The following is a 24,751-nucleotide window of genomic DNA, read 5'->3' on the forward strand; positions in this document are numbered from 1 at the left end:
GCCTCTCCTCATTGCAAGACACATGAAAGCCTGCATGGAGTTTGCTAAAAAACACCTGAAGGACTCCAAGATGGTGATAAATAAGATTCTCTGGTCTGATGAGACCAAGATCGAACTTTTGGCTTTAATTCTAAGTGGTATGTGTGGAGAAAACCAGGCACTGCTCATCACCTGTCCAATACAGTCTCAACAGTGAAGCATGGTGGTGGCAGCATCATGCTGTGGGAGTGTTTTTCAGCTGCAGGGACAGGAAGACTGGTTGCAATCGAGGGAAAGATGAATGCGGCCAAGTACAGGGATATCCTGGACGAAAACCTTCTCCAGAGTGCTCTGGACCTCAGACTGGGCCGAAGGTTCACCTTCCAACAAGACAATGACCCTAAGCACACCGCTAAAATAACGCAGGAGTGGCTTCACAACAACTCCGTGACTGTTCTTGAATGGCCCAGCCAGAGCCCTGACTTAAACCCAATTGGGCATCTCTGGAGAGACCTGAAAATGGCTTTCCACCAACGTTTACCATCCAAACTGACAGAACTGGAGAAGATCTGCAAGGAGGAATGGCAGATGATACCCAAATCCAGATGTGAAAAACTTGTTGCATCTTTCCCAAAAAGACTCATGGCTGTATTAGATCAAAAGGGTGCTTCTACTAAATACTGAACAAAGGGTCTGAATACTTAGGACCATGTGATATTTCAGTTTTTCTATTTTAATAAATGTGCAAAAATGTCAACAATTCTGTGTTTTTCTGTCAATATGGGGTGCTGTGTGTACAATAATGAGGGAAAAAAAATGAACTTAAATGATTTTAGCAAATGGCTGCAATATAACAGAGTGAAAAACTGAATACTTTCCGTACCCACTGTATGTATGAACTGTTAGTAATGTTAGTAATCCCATGATTCATGAGCCCACATAAACATTAGGTTAATTACAAAACAAACTGTGTTAGGCAACAATGTAAGTAACCACAAAGATGTTAGTACATGTCTTGTACTGAAGACCCTCTAATAGGACAAAGTGTTATGATGTTATTCAGAGGTTGCAGAACCATTGGTCATATGTTGTGCAACCTGAGGAAGAGCTCCTCTGAACAGGAAATTATGACAGAGGAAAGTCACGTGGCAAGAATGGAACAATTACATTAGCCAAGTCAGTCACTAGTTTTCTTTTAATCTAAATCTTACAGTTGTTTTGAAGTAAGGTTGAATCAAGAAAAGAGCATAACAAAACAATAATAGTTCCAGTTTATTGGATTTCATAACTACATGCATTAAAAGGACAAATAAGTCTATTACAATTAAAAATGTGTCTCACTCTGTACAAAATAGGCAGAGACAACCCACAAAGTCAACACACTAGCCAGTTCTCTTCCCCACATAAAAAAAACATCCACCTCAACATGCAGTCCGGTAGTACGAAACAAGATTTAACAATTTGAACAATGCATAATACTTAACATTATCTGTAAACAAGGCAATGGATCTCGGAAAGGAATGTTTGATAATGAGCACGGTCTCTACAGTCCATGAATATACTGGATTGTTGACAGACAAACCAACAGACAGACAGACAGACGGCCTTCTCCTGTACACTGCAAGTCCAAATAACTACAACCAGTGAAACTATAAATATCAAGGAAAAACAAATAGTGGTAGAACATTAGTCTATAAACAAATGTCTATAGTTGAGGTGAGTTAATAACTTTAGGAATGTTTGTGGCATTGTGCAAGAGGATATTATCTTCTGTCCATCTCTGAAATCAGATATATCTGTGTAACAGCTTGTGGCATGAGGCAAAAAGGAAGTGCTGATGGAAAAAGATTTTTTTTTTCCATCACATTGACCACAGCATCTAATTTGAGAACGCATGTGGATGACATCAGGGGCCACAATTTGTATCAACTGATATGGTTCACGGAGCAATTTTCCACCAGATAGTTTCAGAGATCAACCTACAAAACCTGTAAGATTTGTTCTTCATGCAAATGAAGTGATATTTCTGATGTAATGAAGAAAATCAAGCTGTAGTCCAGGAGCATCTGCTATGATGATCAGAGTACAGTCTGGTTTTGTGTTCTACTAAAAGCTAAGAAAATGATTTATAAAAATGAAGGCTTCTAATGGTTGGTGGTGCAGATAAAGAGGGTTAACCACTGAAAGCCCAATTTTCAGAAAATTGCATGACAAACTGTGCAAAGCTAACACTACAAACAGTCAGTCACAGAGATATAAAAAAAAATACAATAATTACCCAAGTGTATACAAACATAAATTTAACTATTCCACTAAAGCACACGGAATTGTAGATTGTTAATGAGCTCAACCATACTTGTTAGCTTGTTATGCATCTTTGTTACTTTGGCTAGTTTTAAAAACTCCAACACTGTTCTTTGTACTTAGTAAATAGACTAATACAATCTTGGTGAAGTTCTCTCGATTTCATTGTCATGGGCAAAGCACTTGGGGGTAGTCCAAGAATATTTGTAAAAATTCAAAATCAGTTTCAACGTTTGTTAGTTTTACATTCTGAACTAGAGTGACATTAGTAATGTTTGGACAGCTAATATAGACCAGTTAAAAGTTTGCAAAATTTTAACATTCTAGGTCCATAGGACTCATGTCATGGAAATATCATCCATCATAGTATCAACAAAAATGTATATATCAAATTAATCATAGGTAAAAGAGGACAAGTGACAAGCCACACTGGAAACAGAAGGCTTCTGAAAATGGCATGTGTTACCTCCCTTTAATTTGGCCCTAAAACTGTTATTTGCATCATTTAGATACCATCTTTCTAAAGTAAATGAGGTACTAAGTTAGACACAATGGGAATCAAACAATTAAAACAGGAGTTATATAGCATTTGTCTTAACATCACAGAAAACCCTGCAGTTTCAATGTAATTAAATAAGTATTATTTGCACAATCGTGGAAACCCAGAAATAATTTTTAAAGAAAAATGAAAATAAACTGAGCAAAGCGCATTTCCAGTAGTGTTATAAACAAACCTTTAGGGGAAATGAAGAAAGTGAACTTTGCAAATATTCTTAAAACAACAAGCATGGGTGTGTCCTAAAACAGTTCTCCATTGCCACTCCACTACAAAAGACGTTAATCTCAGTACTAATAAAAAAAAGTTAAAAAAAGAAAAATTATACACAGAACCCACACATTGATTTCTCATCCAACCAACTGTTTTGGTTCAGTATCAGTGCATTTTGACTGTCAAGGAGTTTTTGTGCATATACACGGCCACACGTGCAAGAGAAGAATCCAGAACGTGAACTTGCTGACCACCGAATTCCAAAAGTTGGTCGACACCTCCAGCTTTTGCACCCATTTAGGATTTGTTCTCACAACACACAGAAAAAAAAGCACTGTCACCTTAGGCCTTACGACTTTGTGCATTCATTGAGAAGGAACCATCTCTCGATCAACGTGTTCCTCCACGTGATCTTAAGGGCTGGAGAAGGTTCACTTTATCCATCAGGGTAGGGGAGAGGCAGTGTCATGAAGCAGGTCACCAAAGATCTGAATTAAGTTGTCCAGACCCCACAGGTACCCATCCTCCCGGTTTCCTTCGGCCCAGGGCGTGCGATGGTCTAGGGTTTGGGGAGGTGGCAGTGGGACTGTTTTACCAAAGTCAATCATCCAGACTCGGGCCAGACCTGAAGCATCATGCACAAAAAGCAAAGAACTCCCAACCACCTGGACCAAAACAGAAGAATATGTTTAAATAATAATTTTAAACAGACAGGTCAAAGTTACTGAGCTTATGATAAATGCCTTGTTGAGGTCCAGATATTGAAGTGATTTGGCCCTGGCAGGAAAAGATTTCACAATATAAAAATATCAGATTACACAGTTTAGTAAGCCTGCTATATCTCCATACCTCATGTGTCCTGAAGAATTCAGAGGTCTCCAGAGTGCTGCGCAATTCCTCCAGTCTCTGCAGGTAACTCCTCTAAAGAAAGAGTTTAAGAGCACTGAGAATCTGTGTATAATCAACTGTCCATTATAAAACAGATGTTCTGGTCCTGGATGCTCATTGGTCAATACAGCGTTATGCAGAGCTGTGCTAACCCTAGCTGTAATGTAAAACCTGTGAAGCACCAATAGAGGCCAACTATTAACCCTAGAGTACATGTTGGGTACAATGGGAAGAATTCACAGAGTGATAGTGTCATGTATTTGCATATGAACCCGCTGGTGTTTTATCACCCGGTTCACTAAAGGAATTAAAGAATAATATTTAAGTCCTTTTTATACTATAAATCATCACTTTCAGATGTGAAAGTGGAGATTGATAGTAAAAAAGGACTTATATATTGACCTGTTTCTAACCCACACTTATCATACCACTTTTGAAGATATGGTTTTAACCACTGCAATCATATGGATTAATTTTATGCTTCTTTTATCTGCTTTTTGGTCCTTCAAATTTCTGGCCAACATTCAATTGTATTGAAAGGACATACAGTCATTGTTTATGTTCAGCAGAAAAAAATATTTCTCTATGAAAGACTGGTAGAGAACATGCCAACCGCATGAAATCAGGGTTATTCCACCAAAAATTGATTTCTGAACTCTTCCCAAGTTAAAACATTAGTATTGTGTTGTTTTAATATGAATATTTACTCGTTTTCTTTGCATTATTCGAGGTCTGAAAATATATATATATTTAAAAAAAACAATTTTTTTTGACCAGTTGTCATTTTCTAAAAATAAATGTTCTAAATGACAATATTTTTATTTGGGAGAAATGTTTTCATTACTTTATAGAATATAACAAAAAATGACTCATACCTATAAATAGTAAATCCAGAGAAACTGGTAATTTTGCAGTAGTCTCTTAATTATTTCCCAGAACTGTAGATAAATATATATACACATTGTATATATCCTGATGTGAACATTAACTGAAGCTCCTGACCCGTAGCTGCATGATTTTATTCACTGCACTGCTGCCACACAGTTGGCTGATTAGGTAAATCGCATGAATAAGTGTACAGGTGTTACTAATAAAGTGCTCAGTGAATGTAGACAGCCATAAATACCTGGAATTATTGAACTGACAATGTCAAAATACCTTAAATGTGAGTTCACAATGCATGTAAAATACAAATTGTTCTATGGAAATAAAGCAAACTACACACAGGAGCTCCTGAGATGCTCGGAGAACATTTGCAGCATTCAATTTCACATATACAACACTATCCTTGTAATCCGTTTCCAGGCAACTGGCAGAGAAGAGAGAGTGAAAACTCTTCACCTGTGATTGTTCTGTGAAAAGTGCTCGCGCTGTGGGCGTGAGCGGCAGAGTGCCACTGAACCTATAATCAAACAGCGAATCAAGACACCTACAGCTATAGCTTTCTTTCTTCTGTTCTTCAAATCACAATTAGGTGTGTTACTTCAAGTGCGAGTCTGAGTGTCTTAAGGCATTTCTTTTCATACGTCACTCAGAGATGTCTTACAGTTCATCTGCCACAATGGCAGGCACATGACCAAAGTTACCTGCCACAGCACAAAAAATACCTACATTTGGCATGTTCTAATTTAACATCATGGTCGTGAGACTATATTCACAAAATAGCATAGCCTCTCATAGCTTCTGATGAAATTACATTAAAACTTAAGTGCAGGGGTCACACAGACAATTTCCTCTTTAAGCAACATACCAGTAACTGTGAGTTGCCATCCACAAAGTCATCCAAGGCCTTCATCACATGCTCCTTATGTTTGGTTTTTTTAAAGTTGGTGTTGCATGTACCATCTGATTTCTAAACAGAGAGAGTGATGAAAGAGACAAGTGAATGCAGTGTAAAACAAATATGTCACTCTACTAATGCTATGGAAATTATCTATAAATAGCAACTTGTATTCATGCAAATAGCTGTGATGTTTTTTTTAGTCACCATGTATTCCAACATAGATATATTTGCATGTTTTATGGTAGACTATTTTACTACATACAGATAACCACACATTGGTATTCATTATACTCTTACTCTTTAAAAAGCTCTGTAAGAAATATTTTACTGCTTATTACAATTCTATTTTCTAATACATTATCTGTCAACAGAATATTAAGAAAGAATAAGAGTATTTCAGCTGGCAAAGACTTAAAACAGAATCAAATTAGTAGATCAACTGATAAAGAATGTGTTAATCACAACTATGGAGGGAATTGAGGTTAGTGTAATAATCATGAGTTAATAACAAACTTCCACCTTGATGCCTTCTATTCGAAAGCCAAGGGTTGCGGTTGAACTCAGAGTCTCTCTCCACTGCATGTAGCGGGGTTTGAGCACAGCCTGCTGGGCTCTCTCCTCTGGACTGGGCGCTCCTGGGTCCACAGCCACCATTTTCTCATACATGTCTTTCCTCAGCCGAGGACGCTCACGTGCCTTCACCAGCTCTTCTTCCAGGTATGTCCTGTTGTAAAGGAAAATGACCCGTCAATCACACTATTCATAGCCCTCATACAGTTTCTCTCAAACTCCAACCTTATTCTGCCACTTCCTGCACTGTATCATATAACCTTGCAAATGCAGGTATTTTTCCCCACACAGATTGGTAAAACATTATTAAAGTGTTTATTACACAGCTAAAAGCATGTCCTTGTTTATCAAATAAAAATAACAAAACATGCACTGAAGTGAGGATAAAAATATGGATGAATATTATCAATGATGAAATATTTAGATACAGCAAATCCCCACATGATTGTAAAAAACAAAAACTGGGGGCCTGGGTAGCTCAGTGAGTATTGACGCGGACTACCACCACTGGAGTCGCGAGTTCGAATCCAGGGTGTGCTGAGTGACCCCAGCCAGGTCTTCTAAGCAACCAAATTGGGCCCAGTTGCTAGGGATGGTAGAGTCACATGGGTAACCTCCTCATGGACGCGATTAGTAGTTCTTGCTATCAATGGGGCGCGTGGTAAGTTGTGTCTAGATCGCAGAGAGTAGCATGAGCCTCCACATGCGGAGTCAACACGGTGTCATGCACAATGAGCCACTTGATAAAATGCGTGGACTGATGGTCTCAGAAGCGGAGGCAACTGAGACTTGTCCTCCACCACCCAGATTGAGGCGAGTAACTGCACCAACATGAGGACCAACTAAGTAGTGGGAGTTGTGCATTTCATATTGGGAGAAAAGGGATAAATAAATAAATAAATAAAACTATCAGCATAGATTTTTGCCAATAACTGACAGTTCCAAAAAGCAACTATTGGCACCGAATAATTGGTAAAACCAATATCGTTCTACCTCTACTCTTATCTCACCTGCTTCCCATCTTGCAATCCATGATTGAAGGAGAGTTGAAGTCAGCCAGCAGATCGTCCATCAGGTTGTAATCCTGGTCATTCCGCTGAACAACACCATGGTAACCAGGCACAAATGGACAGAGTTGGTCATTCATCAGCTTCTGAAGACACTGATGCTCACATTCACAATACTTCTTCAATAGTTTCCCGTATTCTCCTGCCTGAAAACTACCTGCACACACACAAACAGGCAGACACTGTTAATTTCATCAATCCAAAATGAGTGATGGACTCGTGAATGGAACAGAATGTGTCATTACCTGCATGGCCAGCCAGCTGAACCCAGGGATATCGTTTTGTAAAGGAAACCACAAATGGTGAGCAGTGCACCATGGTTTTTAACTTCCTCCACGATTTAGTCTGAAATCAGAGGGAACACAGAAACATGCTCAGATAAGGCCAACATACAGCTTTATTTTTTTCCATTTAAAAGGAACACGATACTCAAGCACAGAGCTCTAAGGTATTAAAGGGATTGTTCACCTAAAAAATTTAATTCTGTCAACATTCACTCACCCTCATGTTATTCCAAACTCCATTGACTATCTATCTTCCATGGAACACCAAAGGCAGAATGTTAACCTCAGTTACTATTCACTTTCATTGAGGCTCATATTCTACGCAACATCTAATTTTGTGTTCCACGGAGGAAAGATACAGGTTTGATATAATATGATGGTGCTTTAAAGGACTATTCCATTTAAATACCAAATCCCTAATTTTCTGTACAGGAATGGATAATCCCCAAATATATTTATCACATAGGAATAATAAAACATTTTGCCTGCTGAATTAGTAGATAGTTTTCCTGTACTTTGATGTGTATTAAATGGCTATTTCACACTGAAAAGGGAGTACAATTACATTTCACAATAAATGCAAAAAATAAACAAACAAACAAACAAAGATTTAAAAAAAATGCATGTAGCACCTATGTTGTCGAAAGGTAAAACTCTGGCAAGAAATCACTCAGGTTCAATTCTTGGATGTTATCGCTTCACTATTCAATAAAAAAACTAAGCAGATCAGTACATCTGATTGCACATACTGCAACTATGCTTTTATTATTTTATTTCTTTGTCTGTGCCGCCTCAACTAAATGTTGCCCCGGGCAGCTGCCTATGTTGCCCATCTGCCTAAATCTGCTACTGCCATACAGTCTCTGTATATTGAAAGGTGAGAATGGCCTAAAAACCTGAAACCGATACCAATTTCGTAAAGCAACACAGGACACTGAAAGTATGTTGTCTAGGCAAGGGAACTAAAGTTCCAGGGTGAGGACTTTTATCAGCTACACAAGGTCAACGTGGGAGATGTGACACACGTTCTACAGATTACAGGTATTTTATTCGAAACCTCTGATCGATTAGGAATGTTTGAGAGTGTGGGAAATGATATAACCAAACTGTTTGTAGTACCAGATAAACCTCCTAATGACGTCTATGACAGAGTGCCTGGCTTTTTTTGCCCCACAGACATTGAGAGAATGTCCTCCCATTATTCCTTAGGGATAAAGAAACAACTAAAACCCTGTTTGGAATCAGTAGTTTCCAGGATGATCTTTGGCAGTTTTAACTATACCTACCAACAACCAGCATTAGCCTAGTTAAAAGATTGTGACATGCTACGCTCAATAAAACTTATTTCAAAAAGCATTTGGCCAATTCTTTAATAATTATTACAATGCAGTTTTTATTCAATGAGATCCTCATGGAATATTTGTACTTGGAAGGGAGATTTAAAATTGGACAAATAAATAATAATTAAAAAAAAAAACCTTAAAAGAAATGGTGACCTACAATATACACAAACCTTACCCTAAAATCTTCTGTCGATTAAAAAAAAAGGCTCATGTACATGTTATACTCCATGTCAACTACCCGCAGACATACATTAACTTCAATCTGACACATGTTTCTCCAACATGTCTCAATCTCTCCTCTCTCAGGCCTTTTTTTTCCTCTTCTCTCTTTAAGCCATATCCTACTGCAGGTACTAAATCCCGTTTTAAGGTACCGTGACTAGCACTTTTAGTCATTTTTGCACCTGAGGAACTATAGTTCCTCAAAGCCGTTTAAGTGGAAATTTTTTACCTCAAGCCTGTGATTGGTCTAAAACCTATGAGCACAAGGCATTGAGAAAGGAGTCCCCAGCCGCCATTTGTAAGAACAAAAAACTAGCTGCTAGCCTGCTAATCAGAGGATTGAGCTATTATTACAGTTCTCTTAACAGAAATAAATAAAACCAACAAAGTATACAAAGAGAATCACCCGTTTCACATGTGTGTGTGAGGGGTGAGCAGCAGTAGCTGCTGCGTGATTTCATCGGGAGACACGTTTTCATCGCATCGGTTTTGGTTTTACTGTGTGACTATACAGAAAGAACATAAAAGTGATTTCTGGATTACTACATATATATATATATTGCTGGTATGATGGATATACTGTAAATAATAAGATGTTTATCAAGAGTGGGTCATTTACCTCTATTATACACTAAACCATCATGAAATCTAGTTTACTTGAGGGAAGTATTGTGTTCCTGTCACTGCGCTGTTAACTTGGAATCAAGACATCTTTTTAAAGTCAATGAGTGAGTAGTTCAGTAAAGTAATTTATGTTTTATCAGAGCCAAACCCACCATTGTTAAACAAATACCTTGTTTTATGCCTATAAAACATCCCATCTCAATTATAATTGCCACACACAGAACCCATTCAGCTGCCACTCCCATCCTGATAATACAAGAATATTAACTGTTGTCATGATAACGGCCAAGCCTTATTTGGTGTCACAATGAGGTCCACCCACAGGTCAAAGTCACACCAACCCTTGACAAACAGAGCTGCTCCATCTTTATGTCTGACTTATCTCGAGGACAGACACACACACACACACACACACACACACACACACACGGTTAAATATCAGGCTAATCGTTCAGGCTCACTGCTGGTCTTGGCCAGTTTCAGTTCATATCTGACCATTTAACTTTGTAAACAGTTTAAAACACCAACAACACACACAAAAAGTAATTTCATACAACTGTCCTTTACATAAAAAACCATGCAAACGTTTGCTAATTTGACATAATATTTCAACAGCCTTAAACTCTAACAAAACCCCATCAACAGTGTGTTAATATGGTTATATGTATGCTTCTTATCTGGTGAGTAACAGCAGGCAGGCAATAATTAATAGACAAAAACACAAAGAACAAGTATGCAAAACCAGACATGTAGCTCACCATTAAAAAAAACAAAAACAAAAACACTTCACACAAGCATACAGAGACGTACAACTCCAGCACTGCCATGCAAACACACACGCATTTGGGATGCAACAAAAAGATGGTGCCACGGATGGCCACCTCGGTGTGTGAATCTCTACAATTCTTTTGTTATTTTGTTTGTTTGTCCTAATCTTTTTTTTTTTATAATCAGTTTTACTGGGGACAAACTGCTGAACGTTCTGCAGCACATACCAGACAATCCTTTCCAGGTTTTGGAATATGCAGACATTTTGCTGGACATTTTAGTCAGAGGCGCAGCTGTGTTGTATAAGCATGATATGAGATGCAGGCGAGGGAAGCAAGCAGGCGCACTGGTAAAGCTCCATCAGCCCGGCTTTCAAACAGTGCAGCAGAGTTTTCATCTAGCAAATCTCAACACTCTTCCTAACAAAACATCTCCTCACCCATACAAATAAGGACATTTAAACCACTGCTGCCTTGTGCTTCACAGAAACCTGGCTGAGTGAAAGCATTCCGGATAGCACGTTACATCTGCCGGACTTTCACCTGTTCAGAGCGGATCGCATTGAGGAGTTAATGGGGAAAACGAGAGGCGGTGGAATATGCTTTTACATCAATGACAGTTGGTGTAAAGATGTAACTATGTTAAAGAAGATGTGCTGTCTTAATTTGGAAGCACTCTTTATCAACTGTCAGTCTTTCTACTCACTGCGGGTGTTTTCCTCATTTATTCTAGTGAGCGTTTATATTTCTCCACATGCATGCGTGAATGCAGCGCTGCATCAGCTGGCTGATCACTGACACTGTAGGGAATCAACAACTGACTGACAACTTGAATGCGTTTTACTGTAGATTTAAAAGGCCCAGTCTCACACTCCACACCCGCTCACTTCACACAAACAACACATCTGCAACCCCCGTCTTCAACCCTCCAGCTACTCAATTTGCACTTAAGATCTGTGAAGAGGAGGTGTGCAGTGTTTCCGGAAACAAAAGACAAAGGAAATCACAGGGTCCAGATGGTGTTTCACCAACTGGTCTTACATTTTGTGCTGACCAGCTGGCCCCAATCTACACACAGATCTTCTACAGATCACTGGAGCAGTGTGAAGTTCCCTGCTGATTCAAAAACTCCACCATCATTCCTGTCCCAAAGAAACCCAAAATCACAAGACTTAATGACTACAGACCCATCGCTCTGACATCTATGGTCATGAAGTAATTTGAGAGACTGGTGTTGGCCCACCTGAAAAACATCACTGGACCCTTTCTAGATCCCCTCAATTTGCTTATTGAGCAAACAGGTCTGTGGATGATGCAGTCAACATGGGATTGCATCATATCCTGCAACATCTGGACAGACCAGGGACATATACAAGGATCCTTTTTATGGACTTTAGGTCGGCTTTCAACACCATCATCCCAGCTATTCTCAGGACTAAATTATACCAACTTTCTGTTCCCATGTCTAAATGTCAGTGGATCACCAGCTTTCTGACAGACAGGCAGCAGCTAGTGAGACAGGGGAAATTCACTTCCAGCACATGTATGATCAGCACTGGTGATCCCCCAGGGATGTGTGCTCTCCCCACTACTCTTCTCCCTGTATAACAATGACTGCACCACAAAGGACCCCTCTGTGAAGCTCGTGAAGTTTGCAGATGACACTACTGTCATATCAGCCTCATCCAAGATGACGAGGAGTCTATATACAGAAGGGAGGTTGAATGGCTGTCTCACTGGTGCAGTCAAAACAACCTGGAGCTGAACACGCACAAAACAGTGGAGATGATAGTTGGCATTAGGAGGAACACCCCAACATTGACCCTGCTCACTATTCTAAACAGCACTATGGCAGCAGTGGATTCATTCATGTTCCTGGACACTACCATCTCACAGGACCTGAAGTGGAAGACCCACATTGACCCCATTGTGAAAAAGGCCCAGCAGAGGTTGTACTTCCTTCGCCAGCTGAGGAAGTTCAACCTGCCACAGGCGCTGCTGATACATCTCTACTCAGCAATCATCGAATCTGTCCTCTGCACTTCAATAAATGTCTGGTTTGTTTCAGGTAAGAAATCTGAAGACATCAGAAGATTACAAAAGGACAGATCAGACTGCTGAGTGGATTATTGGTTGCCCCCTGCCCTCCCTTCAAGAATTCTACACTTCCAGAGGGAGGAAAATGGCAGGGAAAATCACTCTGGACCCCACTTACCAGCCCATTAACTTTTTGAACTGTTGCCTTCTGGCAGGTGCAACAGAGCACTGAGCAACAGAACCATCAGGCACAGGAAGTTTTTTTCCACTCAGGCTATCCATCTCATGAACAGTTAAAACTGCCCCATTGAGCAACAATTATGTGCAATACACAGCTTAGTCTGTTTATATTCATCCAACACCTCTTCTGCCATATATTTCCTTGCATCTGTATATAACAGATTTGTATTTGTATATGCATATATATATATATATATACACACACACACACACACACACACAATGGCGGCCAATAGTTTGGAATAATGTAAAGATTTCGCTCATATGGAAAGAAATTGGTACTTTATTCACCAAACTGGCATTCAACCAATGTTTAGATAATTCTAAAAATTATTATAGTTAATAAAGTGAAAAATAACTATTACAATAACAAGAAAAAAAATCTGAAATTTTTTAACTACTTCAGAGTTCTCATCCAAAAATCCTCCATGTGCAGCAATGGCAGATCCTTGCACCTTATAGTCCACCTGATCCCACAAAAGCTCAATGGGATTAAGATCCATAACACTCTTATCCAATTATCTGTTGACCAATGTCTGTTTATTTGTACACTAACCTTTTCTTTTTGTTTTTCTGTTTCAAAAGTGGCTTTTTCTTTGCAATTCTTCCCATAAGGCCTGCACCCCAGAGTCTTCTGTTGTTCATGAAACTGGTGTTGAGCGGGTCGATTTCAATTAAGCTGTCAGCTGAGCACATGTGAGGCATCTATTTCTCAAACTAGAGACTCTTATGTACAATCCTCTTGTTTAGTTGTACATCTGGGCCCTCCAAATCTCTTACTGTCCTTGTTAGAGCCAGCTGTCCTTTGTCTTTGAAGACTGTAGTGTGCACCTTTGTATGAAATTAGGGATGCACCGATACCACTTTCTTCCGATCTGATTTCGAAACCAGAAATCTCAGTATTGGCCGATACCAATCAAATAACAGTGTTTTTTGCTTAATAAATGTAGAATATCTTTACATTATTGTGTAGAACTAATTGAGAGTGCTCTTTAATATGCAAAGATACACAAACCTCTAACTACACATTATATCAATATAAATGTATCACTTATTAAGAAACACTTTATTGTTAACTAGTATACTGGATAATGTAGCAGCAAAATAAACAGTAATACCAGTCTTCAAGTCTTTAGTAGAAAAAAACGTGTTGTATGTTTGCCTTTTTTTAATTTTTTTTATTCAACTTGTATCTGGACTTTAAAGGATTCAGATCTCTTATTTATTTAATTTAGTTGTAAGACATCAGTCCAATTTTCATTCACACAGTTATTTTTTGGAACCCATTCAACTTAAATATTGTTATAAATTGTAAACTAATAATAATGATGACAATAATAATAATAATAATAATAATAATACATTGTTATTAATATTATTATTATTTACTTTTAATTTTAAATACAACAGTAATACATTTAAATTGTGCACTTTTTAAACCCTCATGCTTTTATTTTGACATTGTGAACTCTCCAGGAAGTCCTGTATGTGTCTGTTTGTAGGCAAGTTCACAGTAGTTTAATTAGCTTCTTATTCAAATTCTGGTAAAAATGTTCCAAGTACACTGTATAAGTGAACTGAACTCTTGAGCATCTACATCTGAGGTGTTGTTTGTGAGTAGCGCTCAAATGTTGCACAACGCATGAAGGCTAAAAATAGCAGCGAGTGTGTGTGTGTAAACAGCAGCACCATTCACTGGCGCTGCGCATACTCTATATTTGATTATTAAACACAGGCTTTTGTGATTCACAGAGCTTATCACACGGCTTCAAGTGGCTTTGAATAAAATGCAAGAGTCATATGAACTGCTTTAATGGTTCTTTGCCATTTTTATTTTATTATTATTATAATAATAATAATAATAATAATAATAACAAACGGTAATGTTTGTGCACTGGAAGCTTCAGTCACCAAGTCAAATTCCTTGTATGTGTAAAGCTCATTTTGATTCTGAAGCAGATGGAGCCATTGAACACACTCGCAGTAGAGCACTGATTAACTTACAACTACGATAATTCATCTCTTTTCTGTTAATTCCAGGTCTCTCACTCACGTGGATTCTGCAGCACAACTGTCTATCACCACCCCCCCATCTTATCTGATACTATCCACCACCACATTCACTAGCTTTCATGGAGCATATGCACTGATCCAAACTCTTTCACTCCCTTTTTCTAAGTAAAATACCCACACAGATTAAGGAAGATACAGTCTTATCTCTGATACTATCCACCACCACCTTCATGGAGCATATGCACTGATCCAGACTCTTTCACTCCCTTTATCTATACCTACACAGAAGAAATGTATAAACAATATCATGATTTAAGTCAGAGAACCAACTATTTTAAATTTTTAAGAATATTAGAATTGTGCCGCCACTATGCTAAGGTGGATGCTAGAGTAAGGTTGCTTAGGTTGTTGTGAATGATTGCTAGTGTCCTAGGTTGTTGCTTAAAAAAAAGACTATGACATTCTGGTCGGTAAATATGGCTTGGGTCCATCTATCAATGAAAGTCTTTGGGATTTTTCAATCCGTTTTATCATCTGACATGCAAAAATTGCATGTCTGACTATACTTATTGTAATAGCACATCTCGCCTCAACAAGCCACGTGACTTGAGGTATAGCTCAATTAATCACAAATAGTTCAGGACAAGTTACATACTAAAGTTTAATACTCAGGATTAGGGATTTAGTAAAATGGATTGGTGTCTTTTTGTGTTTAAACGTGTTAAAAACCCCACCCACCACCATCACCCACCTCCTTCCTCACTGTAGCTATCCATTTTCCACTTCTCCCCTCCCCCTCTTTCTTTTGATCTCTCTCTCTCTCTCTCTCTCTCTCTCTCTCTCTCTCTCTCTAAAAGTACTGTATTTGCATGATTGTGTTTACATGCAATATTGCAAAAGCATTAATACACAAAACAGATAATGACAAGATAAATAATAATAATAAAATAGTAACAAATGACAATAAAGATAGAATTAAAATAAGGTACCAGGTAATGAATCAAATAAAAACTATAATAACAATATACACTATACAATATAAAATAAAATAAGCATTTAACAGGACATTATGAACATAAGAAAATAAAAGTACTGTTACTGAAGTACATTAAGGCAGTGATACAGTGGTTTCTGAGTGGTTTGAGGGTGTGCATCTCAAAAATGAATTTTGCTGCAACTGATGCATGATTGTCCTCCCCCAGTAACACCTGCATCTGATCCGTTTCTGCTGAACTGGAAAACTGTGGCATGAGGTTTGAAAGTTTGTGGAGGTATTTCTCTCTCACCTCTGTAAATTTCTCACAGTGAAGGAGAAAGTGAGTCTCTGTCTCGACCTCACCAGTGTCACAGTGAGCACAGACTCGTTCTTCCTTTGGAAGCCATGTTTGTCTGTGTCAGCCTTTTTCTATGGCCAGGCTGTGATCACAGAGTCAGTATTTGGTGAGGATCCGTCTCTGTTTTGGATCTCTTACAGTGTGGATATATTCTGACAGATTATATGTTCTGTTTAGGGCCCGATAACATCCAGTTTGCTTTGGTTTTTACTTTCATTTTCCCTTACTTTTCATTTTCACTCTCTCTCTCACTCTTTATGCAGAAGCTCCTAAAGTACACAGACACATTTTCATAACAGAGGAGACAAGCCTGTCCAGCAACTTAACACTCTCTCTGAGAGCAAAATCAGAATAAGCAAGGAAAGAAGAGACAGCTACACGTACTACAATATTCTTCATGTCAAATCTTTGCATACTAGTATTGTGTATGGAGTGTGTTGATTTATCTGAAAAGTGGTGGACTAAGAGCAGGCTTATGGGATGAACTACAGTGGTGAGGTTTTGTTTTGTTTACATCTAAATTTAAAGGAAAAGTTCATGCAAAAATTAAAAATGTATCAGTCATAAAATAATCACCATGACTTGGTTCCAACCTGCATGACATTCTTTTGTGGACCACGGATGACAAGTTAGATTTTCAGTAAATATAAATGTAAATTTCAGTTTACTACTTTTATGGTGCTTTTTTGCCCTTTAAGAGCTTGGTCCCCATCCACATTAAATGTCTGAAAGAAAGCAGCTTTGGACATTCTGCCAAACTTCTCCTTTGTTGTTCCATAAAAAAGAGGGAAAGACATATTGGTTTGGAATGACATGAGTGCAAGAACTAAAAGCTAGATTTTTCATTTTTGGGAGAACTATCCATTTAAATCCCTCTCTCAGTGTTGTATGTGTAATGTGTACGTGTGAACATTTCTTCTACACTTGTCAAAGTAATTTGTGTGCACACAAAAATCCAAAAAATTCCTCTGCGTCATGATCACTAAAGTAAGTCATGACACAGATTAAGAAAGAGATGGAGAGACAGAAATGAGAAGCAACACCATATATGGCTTCATGGTTACTATGTGACAAAGGAACCGCCCTCAACTCAATTTTCCATGACACAGTCTCAGTGATAGCTCAGAGATGGCATCGGAGTGTGCATATGCGCACATAGGTCTCTGTGGAAGTCAGTGGCTGATGTAAAAGGGTCATGATTGGTCAATCACTCACACAAACTGAGAATTTTTTTTTGAAAAGCTGCCAAAGAGCCAGATTGGGTAAAATCAATCTGCAGCAAATGCAAAGTAAAAAGGCATAATGTACAGTCAGCACTGCTGCTATGGAATGGATAACCCTGTAGGGGTTTATTTAACAATAAATACCGGCTGATTATACATTTTCCTGCTTATTACATGGCTATTTGTCAAATAAATTATTCAATAAATGGGCAAATAATGAATATTGTGTGGGTGATTTGCAAGACATGTAACTCACAGACATGTCGAAAACTGGGACAATGATCAATTATACAGTTATCAGTCTTTATAACATTTTTGATGCAGTGTTTCAAGTATTTCAGAGAGCTGAACAATAAAAGTAAATACGATTGTTTTTTGTCAATCTTTGTACAATGAGTGTGGCAAGAATGGAAAGACAATGAGGATGGAGAGCCAGCAAACTTCCCAAGTCATTGTCTTCATACTGATTCATCCTGATTCACACATTTGTATACATTTGGATCATTGGGAGATCAAGTGGGAATTAGCACAGAATTGCTAAGGAAATGACAACATGTATGAGTATTCAAATTAAACCATTCATATAACTCTCTTTGACAACAATACTGCTTTAAAAACCTTGCAGACACATAGCAAGCAGTAAGTTCACTGTAAATAAGGGAAAATAGGATTTTGGAACTGTAAAAATAGGACTTGTGAATAGGAGACCACTGCAATTACTTTTTCACTGACCCATTTGCTCCAATATAAAAACAAAAACAAAATACTATTACAATTCTTCACCTTTCCACAAGAGGAAAAAAATTGAGAGCAATGGATTACAGCAGTCAGAAAAGGAAAAAGGATGCCAAATTTAGTCACTCCCTCATCAGCTCTATTAGAAACCCCATTGCAGCTGTGGTAACTAGAATTTTTAAACTAATTCCAGGATAATAGAACAAAAAGCATAATGTGTTATATAAATGTAAGTATTATATGCTAGATTTATGCTGATAAATGAGATGGAAAAGCATCGTCACAGTCTGTGAAAATGGTCTATTGTGGTACAGTAACAGAAAGCTTCTTAAAGCTTGACTCAATTATCTGATCTTGGACTCATTAAGTCAGTTTGTGTACTGGAGTTTCACATCAAGGTCAACAAAGATGTGCAATGTCTCAGAGATATGACGACATTTAGAGTTTCAGTCTGCCAAAGCAGTCAAAAGAGTTTCAGATGGCTTATCCATTAAGACGTACATTGGAAAAGCATGTTGTCCAAACAAAATGTAATGACATGTTACAAAAACGGCCTGGATTTTGGGATTTTCTGAGCTGGAATCTAAGAACTGACATCTCCATGTCATTTATGAGTGTTTGGGAAAGTGTATTGATAAATCTAGTGAGCTTTGAAACTACTGTCACAACATTGTATTTCCATAAGCACTCCGATTCAGAATAGCAAAAGCTTTGCTCAAGTTATAAAAACAGCCCCTTCTACATATGGTGTATCTTAGTCACTTTTTCGTTAACATTTAAAAAGCTGAGTTTCTCGTGTAGATAGCCTACTACATTTCCACAGAAAACGCTCCACCTGTCAACTTTTCCAAGAACCAACAAATGCTTGAAATATGACTCTGAAACTGTTTTACATGTTTGCCAGACTGGAAGCCCTTTGTCAGAAATAAAATAATCTACATAATGTATGTCACTGATCTTTTTGCCTATAATGACTTTTAGATATCGCTATGGCTTTGATTCACAGGTGTATGCCAATGCATCCTACAATCACCACAACACTTAGAGCAATAAAAGATCAGATAAGATGTTAAAACAGATAAGAAGCTAAATACACCAATTTCAAATGAACAGGACACCATGTCACTGGTACTCAATGTCCAAGCATCATTATAATCATTGTAAACTGAAGCTATATTTCAAGTGAACTATATAATAGAGGATGACTGATAGTGGATTTTGCAGATTTCGATAACTAAGGTGGTGGAAAAGGCAGATGACCGATTAATCGGACATTAGTTTCTAAAATCGATCTATAGAATGTTTAAAAAAATTAGTCTTTCCTTACTATAATGGGCACAGACATAAGAGGCTATGAGTCCACACAATCAAATCCAAGATTTATTGTGGAAGAACCATTTAGGGAAGGAGTTTACTGTGCAGCCAAAATCCCAATTATTACCAGAAAAACTATGGTTTGGTGCATAACATGGGACTTTTACATAATTATTTAAGGACTGTTATTTCGAAATGACAGAGGCTTGGCTCCGTTACAATGCTCTATATTAAATTGATTACCAAGTTAAGCTTTTTACAGCCTATATTTTCACCAACTTCAGGATTTTGTATGTATAAATATATTCAAACACTGATCAGGCACAACATTAAAACCACTGACAAGTGAAGTGAATATAATTTATTATTCAGTTACAATGGCACCTGTCAAGGGGTGGGATATATTAGGCAGCAAGTGAACAGTCGGTTCTTGAATTTCATGTGTTGGAAGCAGGAAAAATGGGCAAGCATAAGGACCTGAGCGACTTTGACAAGGGCCAAATGGTGATGGCTGGACGACTGGGTCAGAGCATCTCCAAAACGGCAGTTCTTGTGGGGTGCTCCCGGTATGCAGTGGTTAGTATTAGGGCTGCACGATTTGGGGGAAATTTTATAATATTGCGATATACGATTGCGATATAATAAACAAAATGGTATCATGAGTCAACTTGCTTGGTTATCAAGGAAAATGCACAAATAGATTACTGATAATGCTGAAATGTGTATTTCTCAACTAAAACATACAAACTAGCAACAACAACAACTTTAAATGAAGTGTTTTCAAATTAAAATAATATTTTTACTAAATTAAATAATATATTGTTATTTTCTCAATATTACACCTAATTAAAATAGAACAATAAATAAGAACATACAAATTTTCATGAAAATAAGATTATCCAAACAAACAGGGACATTTAATCAGGATGTAACATGTACTTTGTATAAACTCTTTTGAAAAGGAAACTGGATATAAAAGTGTTTCACTCAAACCACTAAAACTGTTGTTGTTGTGGTTTTTTTGTTGTCGTTTTTTTCCAAATCCTATTTCTAAAATGTTCTACTTATAGCTGGTACCTCTTGTCCAGTGAGTGGATCATTTTCTGAAATCCCACTTTGCTAACAGTGCGTTATGGAGTCAGTGATTTCTTTATATCTCTGTGAAGACTTATGGCGTGAGTGACACTCGCAAACACATCTGTAATTGTGCTTTGTTTTGTATGGCTTACAGGTTGTTGTTTCAGCGGTCTCTTTACTAATCTCGGCTTTCACCATCGTGCATTCTTCATACTTTTCTCTGTGCCGTTTCAGGTGCTGATATAAATTTGTCATGTTGCCATGTGATGTAGCAACTTTAATTTTGCAAAGTACCTCTCTCTGCTCAGTGTCGGTAATCTTAAAGCAAAAATATCACCATATAACCAGGGTTTTTCCTGGCTCAAAATGAGGCGGAGGTGGCACTGATCAAAAAAGTGACAAAAAACACGTAAACGTTGGCTTTGCGTTAATACACTACTAATGACCTGCAACTGAATACTAGTGTTAATTTTGTCAGCTGTTTTTTTTATTTGATTTAGTCTTAGTCTTAACTAAAAAGGACATTTGACACAGAATTTATCATATTTAGTCAACCTTATCCTATTTTTATTTTAGTTGACAAAGTCAGGGCTTTTTAAGGTAGTTTTAATCAATGAAAACTGTTGACATTTTAGTCATATTTTAGTAACATTTAGTCATATTGACATTTTAGTCACTGAACACTGTAAACATTTTAGCCATAAGAGTATTACTGATAAACATTTGTCATATATATATATATATATACACACACACACACACACACACACACACACACATACATACATACACACACATTTTGTTGTTGTTGTCATTTTTCATGATAAGGTTGATCTTAACATGATGAGCTCATGATGATGACGTTGCGAGCTGCAGACAGCGAAGGTGAGAGACGAGCATCTCCGTGTTACCGTGCGTTCAGACCAGAGGTGGCAAGAGTGTAAAAATTTGCAATGCTAAGGAAGATTCGTGGACACGTCCACACATGCACTTATTTATATAATAAAATCTGAGCAATTTTGCTGTCATACAAATCGCACAGGCTGACATTGCGATTGTGATATGATTAATCGTGCAGCACTAGTTAGTACCTACCAAAAGTGGTCAAAGAAAGGACAACCGGTGAACTGGCGACAGGGTCATGGGCGCACAAAACTCATTGATGCATGTGGGGAGCGAAGGCTAGCCCGTCTGGTCCGATTCCACAGAAGAGCTACTGTAGCACAAGTTCCCATGCTGACCCCTGTCCACTGCCAAAAGCACCTGCAATGGGCATGTGAGCTTCAGATCTGGACCATGGAGCAAAGGAAGAAGGTGGCCTGGTCGGATGAATCACATTTTCTTTTAGATCATGTGGATGGCCGGGTGCGTCATTTATCTGGGGAAGAGATGGCAGCAGGATGCACTATGTGTAGTCCATGCATCAACGGGTCAGAGCTGTTTTTGCGGCACGAGGGAATCCTGCACAATTTTAGTCTGGTGGTTTTAATGTTGTGGCTCATTGGTGTATATATACACAAACAGTAAAGATGAGCTACTAGATAAGGTTTTTAATTATAATTTACAAGATAAGAAGTTGGAGACACAATAACCGACAGTTCCAAAAAACTATCTGCCCGATTAATCGGTAAAATCGATATATATCAATCTATCTCTCTACTACATAAATAGAAGTCCATTTCATCAGCACAGCATCGTGTACCCATTCAAGCACAATATCGATATAATGCATAACGCATTCAATCTTTATGTTGTTGTTATTGTTGAAAATACATCATTGGATTACAGGAAGCACAAGATCACATGTCTGCAACAGGACTATCTGATAAAACCAACATGTGAATGTGTCTTGATAATAAAGGTTGGTGCACAAACACTTATCAAGGGCCCTTCCCCTAACCTTTGACACATAATAATATTCACTGTGGAAAAGCACATATTCAAGAGTACAATTTATAATATGATCATGAAATCTCAAGGACCAAGATAAAGTTATTGTTGCAGCATTATAAGAGACATGGGAGAATTGGTCACCTACCCCTGCCAAGTCATCAGGACTCCCAAACATGCTGCACATACTGGGGGACAGACTGGTGGGCTCAATGTCACTGCCTGTGAAATCATCCTCCGACTCCTCAAACGATGAAGCAGATGATAATCCAGCAGAAGAGGAGCTGGATAGTTTTCGGTGGAGCAAATAGGGCGACGGGGAAGCGCCACAGCCACTGTCCGAGCAGGGCGAGTCATCATCGGTATGCAGGTCCAGTGAAAACCCACCCATAGAGAGCGTCAAATCCCTAATATGCGGGCTGTGTGCGCCGTCTTGGCCAGGAGCGAACTCATCAGAAGTGACAATTAGTTTAGGAATAGTCCCAGTGAAGGGGCTTGAGGTTTGTTCAGGAGGAGTGGGTTGCTCCTCTTCCCTGTGTGTATAGGTGCCACACCGGCATTCTTGCAGAGATGTTTTCAGCTTTTTGGTCATTTCTTTGGCTAATGGAGACGAGCAACTGAACACGCAAGCGTTTGTAGTCTGCTCTACCAGAAAGTCGGGTGTGTTCAGACACTGGGTCAGACGTTCCTCCGCAACTGTGCCTGAAGTCACGGCATCTCCTTGCAACACTGTTTCCATGTCCCACCGCGAGACGCCACACTCATGGTTTTCCTGTGGCACTCCTTTCTCTCCTCTTCGGGAATCCGAGACGGAACCGAAGCTCGCATCGATAGAGAAGTCCGTCTCCCATCTCGAAATTATCAAGTTTTCGGACACATGTTGATTACCGGTAGAACGCTTGTTTAAAAACTCTCTGTTCAGTCTTTTTGGCTCATGAACACTTACGCGAGATTTCCCTACTTTAAAATTGTCCTGCCAGCACGTCTGAACGCTTTGCAGCGCCTTAGTTTTCATCGGATTCTCGTCAAACCGGTCACCGGTATGTTCCACACAAACAACTCCTCGAATGCGCTCTCGTATGGCGCTCACTGTGCAATGTGAAGCGCTACCACAGCTGAAAGAGAGTGATTGGCCCATTCTGCATACCGTACAGCTCAATCACACGGTCGTGTCTAGAAGGGATCCCTCTCTCGTCAATCTCGCGAGATTCTTACACGGCGTTAATTTAAAGTCGCAGAGCAATGAGGAGCGCTCGTAAAATAATATTTTTTTAATTGTCAATTTTGATGAACAGTCATTTTTGATGATCTTTTCAAGCTCTAAAATAACACATTCGATAAGCTTAACTCTACACCTGTTACTTTCAGTCATAAGTTATTGTTGTTGACTGAAGAAATCATCCAGTTGTGTGTCTGACTGGGTGGTCAAGCGGTAACAGTCATTTCTCGGATAAGAAGTCCTGTGTTGTAATCTACTCAGATGGAAGTACAAATTTTAATAAACAAAGATTGCATGCGCACTTCACTGGACATATAGGCCTATCTTAAGTTGGGACACATTTATTTGCATTTTTTTTTTTTTTTGCGATTCTACTGGAAAGGAGCACATGCTGCGGAACACAAACAAAATCGTCACAAGAATCATTTAACATTTTACAGTTCTAAAAGAAATAAACGCCTACAAACAACATAATTTTATTTATTATTAGAAGTATTATTAAAGAAAATTATTAAGAGTGGATTCAAGAAACAGGATGGGGAAAACTGGGTCAAAAGGAGGATTATAACCCAAATCTTCTGCATAGAAGTAAATAATTTTCAGGAATGGTTTGAGGAACAAGACAAATAGTTCAAGGTGTTTACTTGGTCTCTAAATTCCCCAGATGTCAATCCGATTCAGCATTTATGGGATGTGCTGGACTACATCCGATCCATGGAGGCCCCAGCTTGCAACTTACAGGACTTAAAGGATCTGCTGCTTACGTCTTGGTGCCAGATACCACAGGACACCTTCAGAGGTCTTATGGGGTTCATGCCTCGATGGGTCAGAGCTGTTTTGGCGGCACGAGGGGGACCTACACAATATTAGGCAGGTGGGTTTAATGTTGCGGCTGATCAATGAATATTTTCTTGAAATTTGCTTCTCCTGCATTCCAAGTAAACAAAAAAATCAGCATATTTGTCTCCCTCCAGTGTTTAAAGAGTAAAAGTACCACGTGTATAACTTGAACCTTATGGTTCATCAAACTGCAGTGTTTGCAAGCACTGGACTGCACTACACACACATA

At 38.5% G+C, this 24,751-nt stretch overlaps 1 protein-coding gene across 1 annotated transcript; it reads right to left on the bottom strand.

Annotated features, from left to right (window-relative positions):
• Positions 1-1,201: 1,201 nt before the first annotated feature.
• LOC127661316 (inositol-trisphosphate 3-kinase C-like) lies at positions 1,202-23,601 on the bottom strand. Its single transcript, XM_052151941.1, has 7 exons — positions 22,612-23,601; positions 7,606-7,705; positions 7,304-7,517; positions 6,243-6,447; positions 5,691-5,792; positions 3,902-3,973; positions 1,202-3,717 (listed from the first exon to the last, which is right to left on the bottom strand). Exons 1-7 carry the CDS (start codon positions 23,599-23,601, stop codon positions 3,496-3,498), a joined length of 1,905 nt encoding a protein of 634 aa, XP_052007901.1. The 3' UTR covers positions 1,202-3,495.
• Between the last annotated feature and the right edge of the window lie 1,150 nt (positions 23,602-24,751).

Source organism: Xyrauchen texanus, chromosome 21, assembly GCF_025860055.1.
Source record: "Xyrauchen texanus isolate HMW12.3.18 chromosome 21, RBS_HiC_50CHRs, whole genome shotgun sequence".
NCBI lineage: Eukaryota > Metazoa > Chordata > Actinopteri > Cypriniformes > Catostomidae > Xyrauchen > Xyrauchen texanus.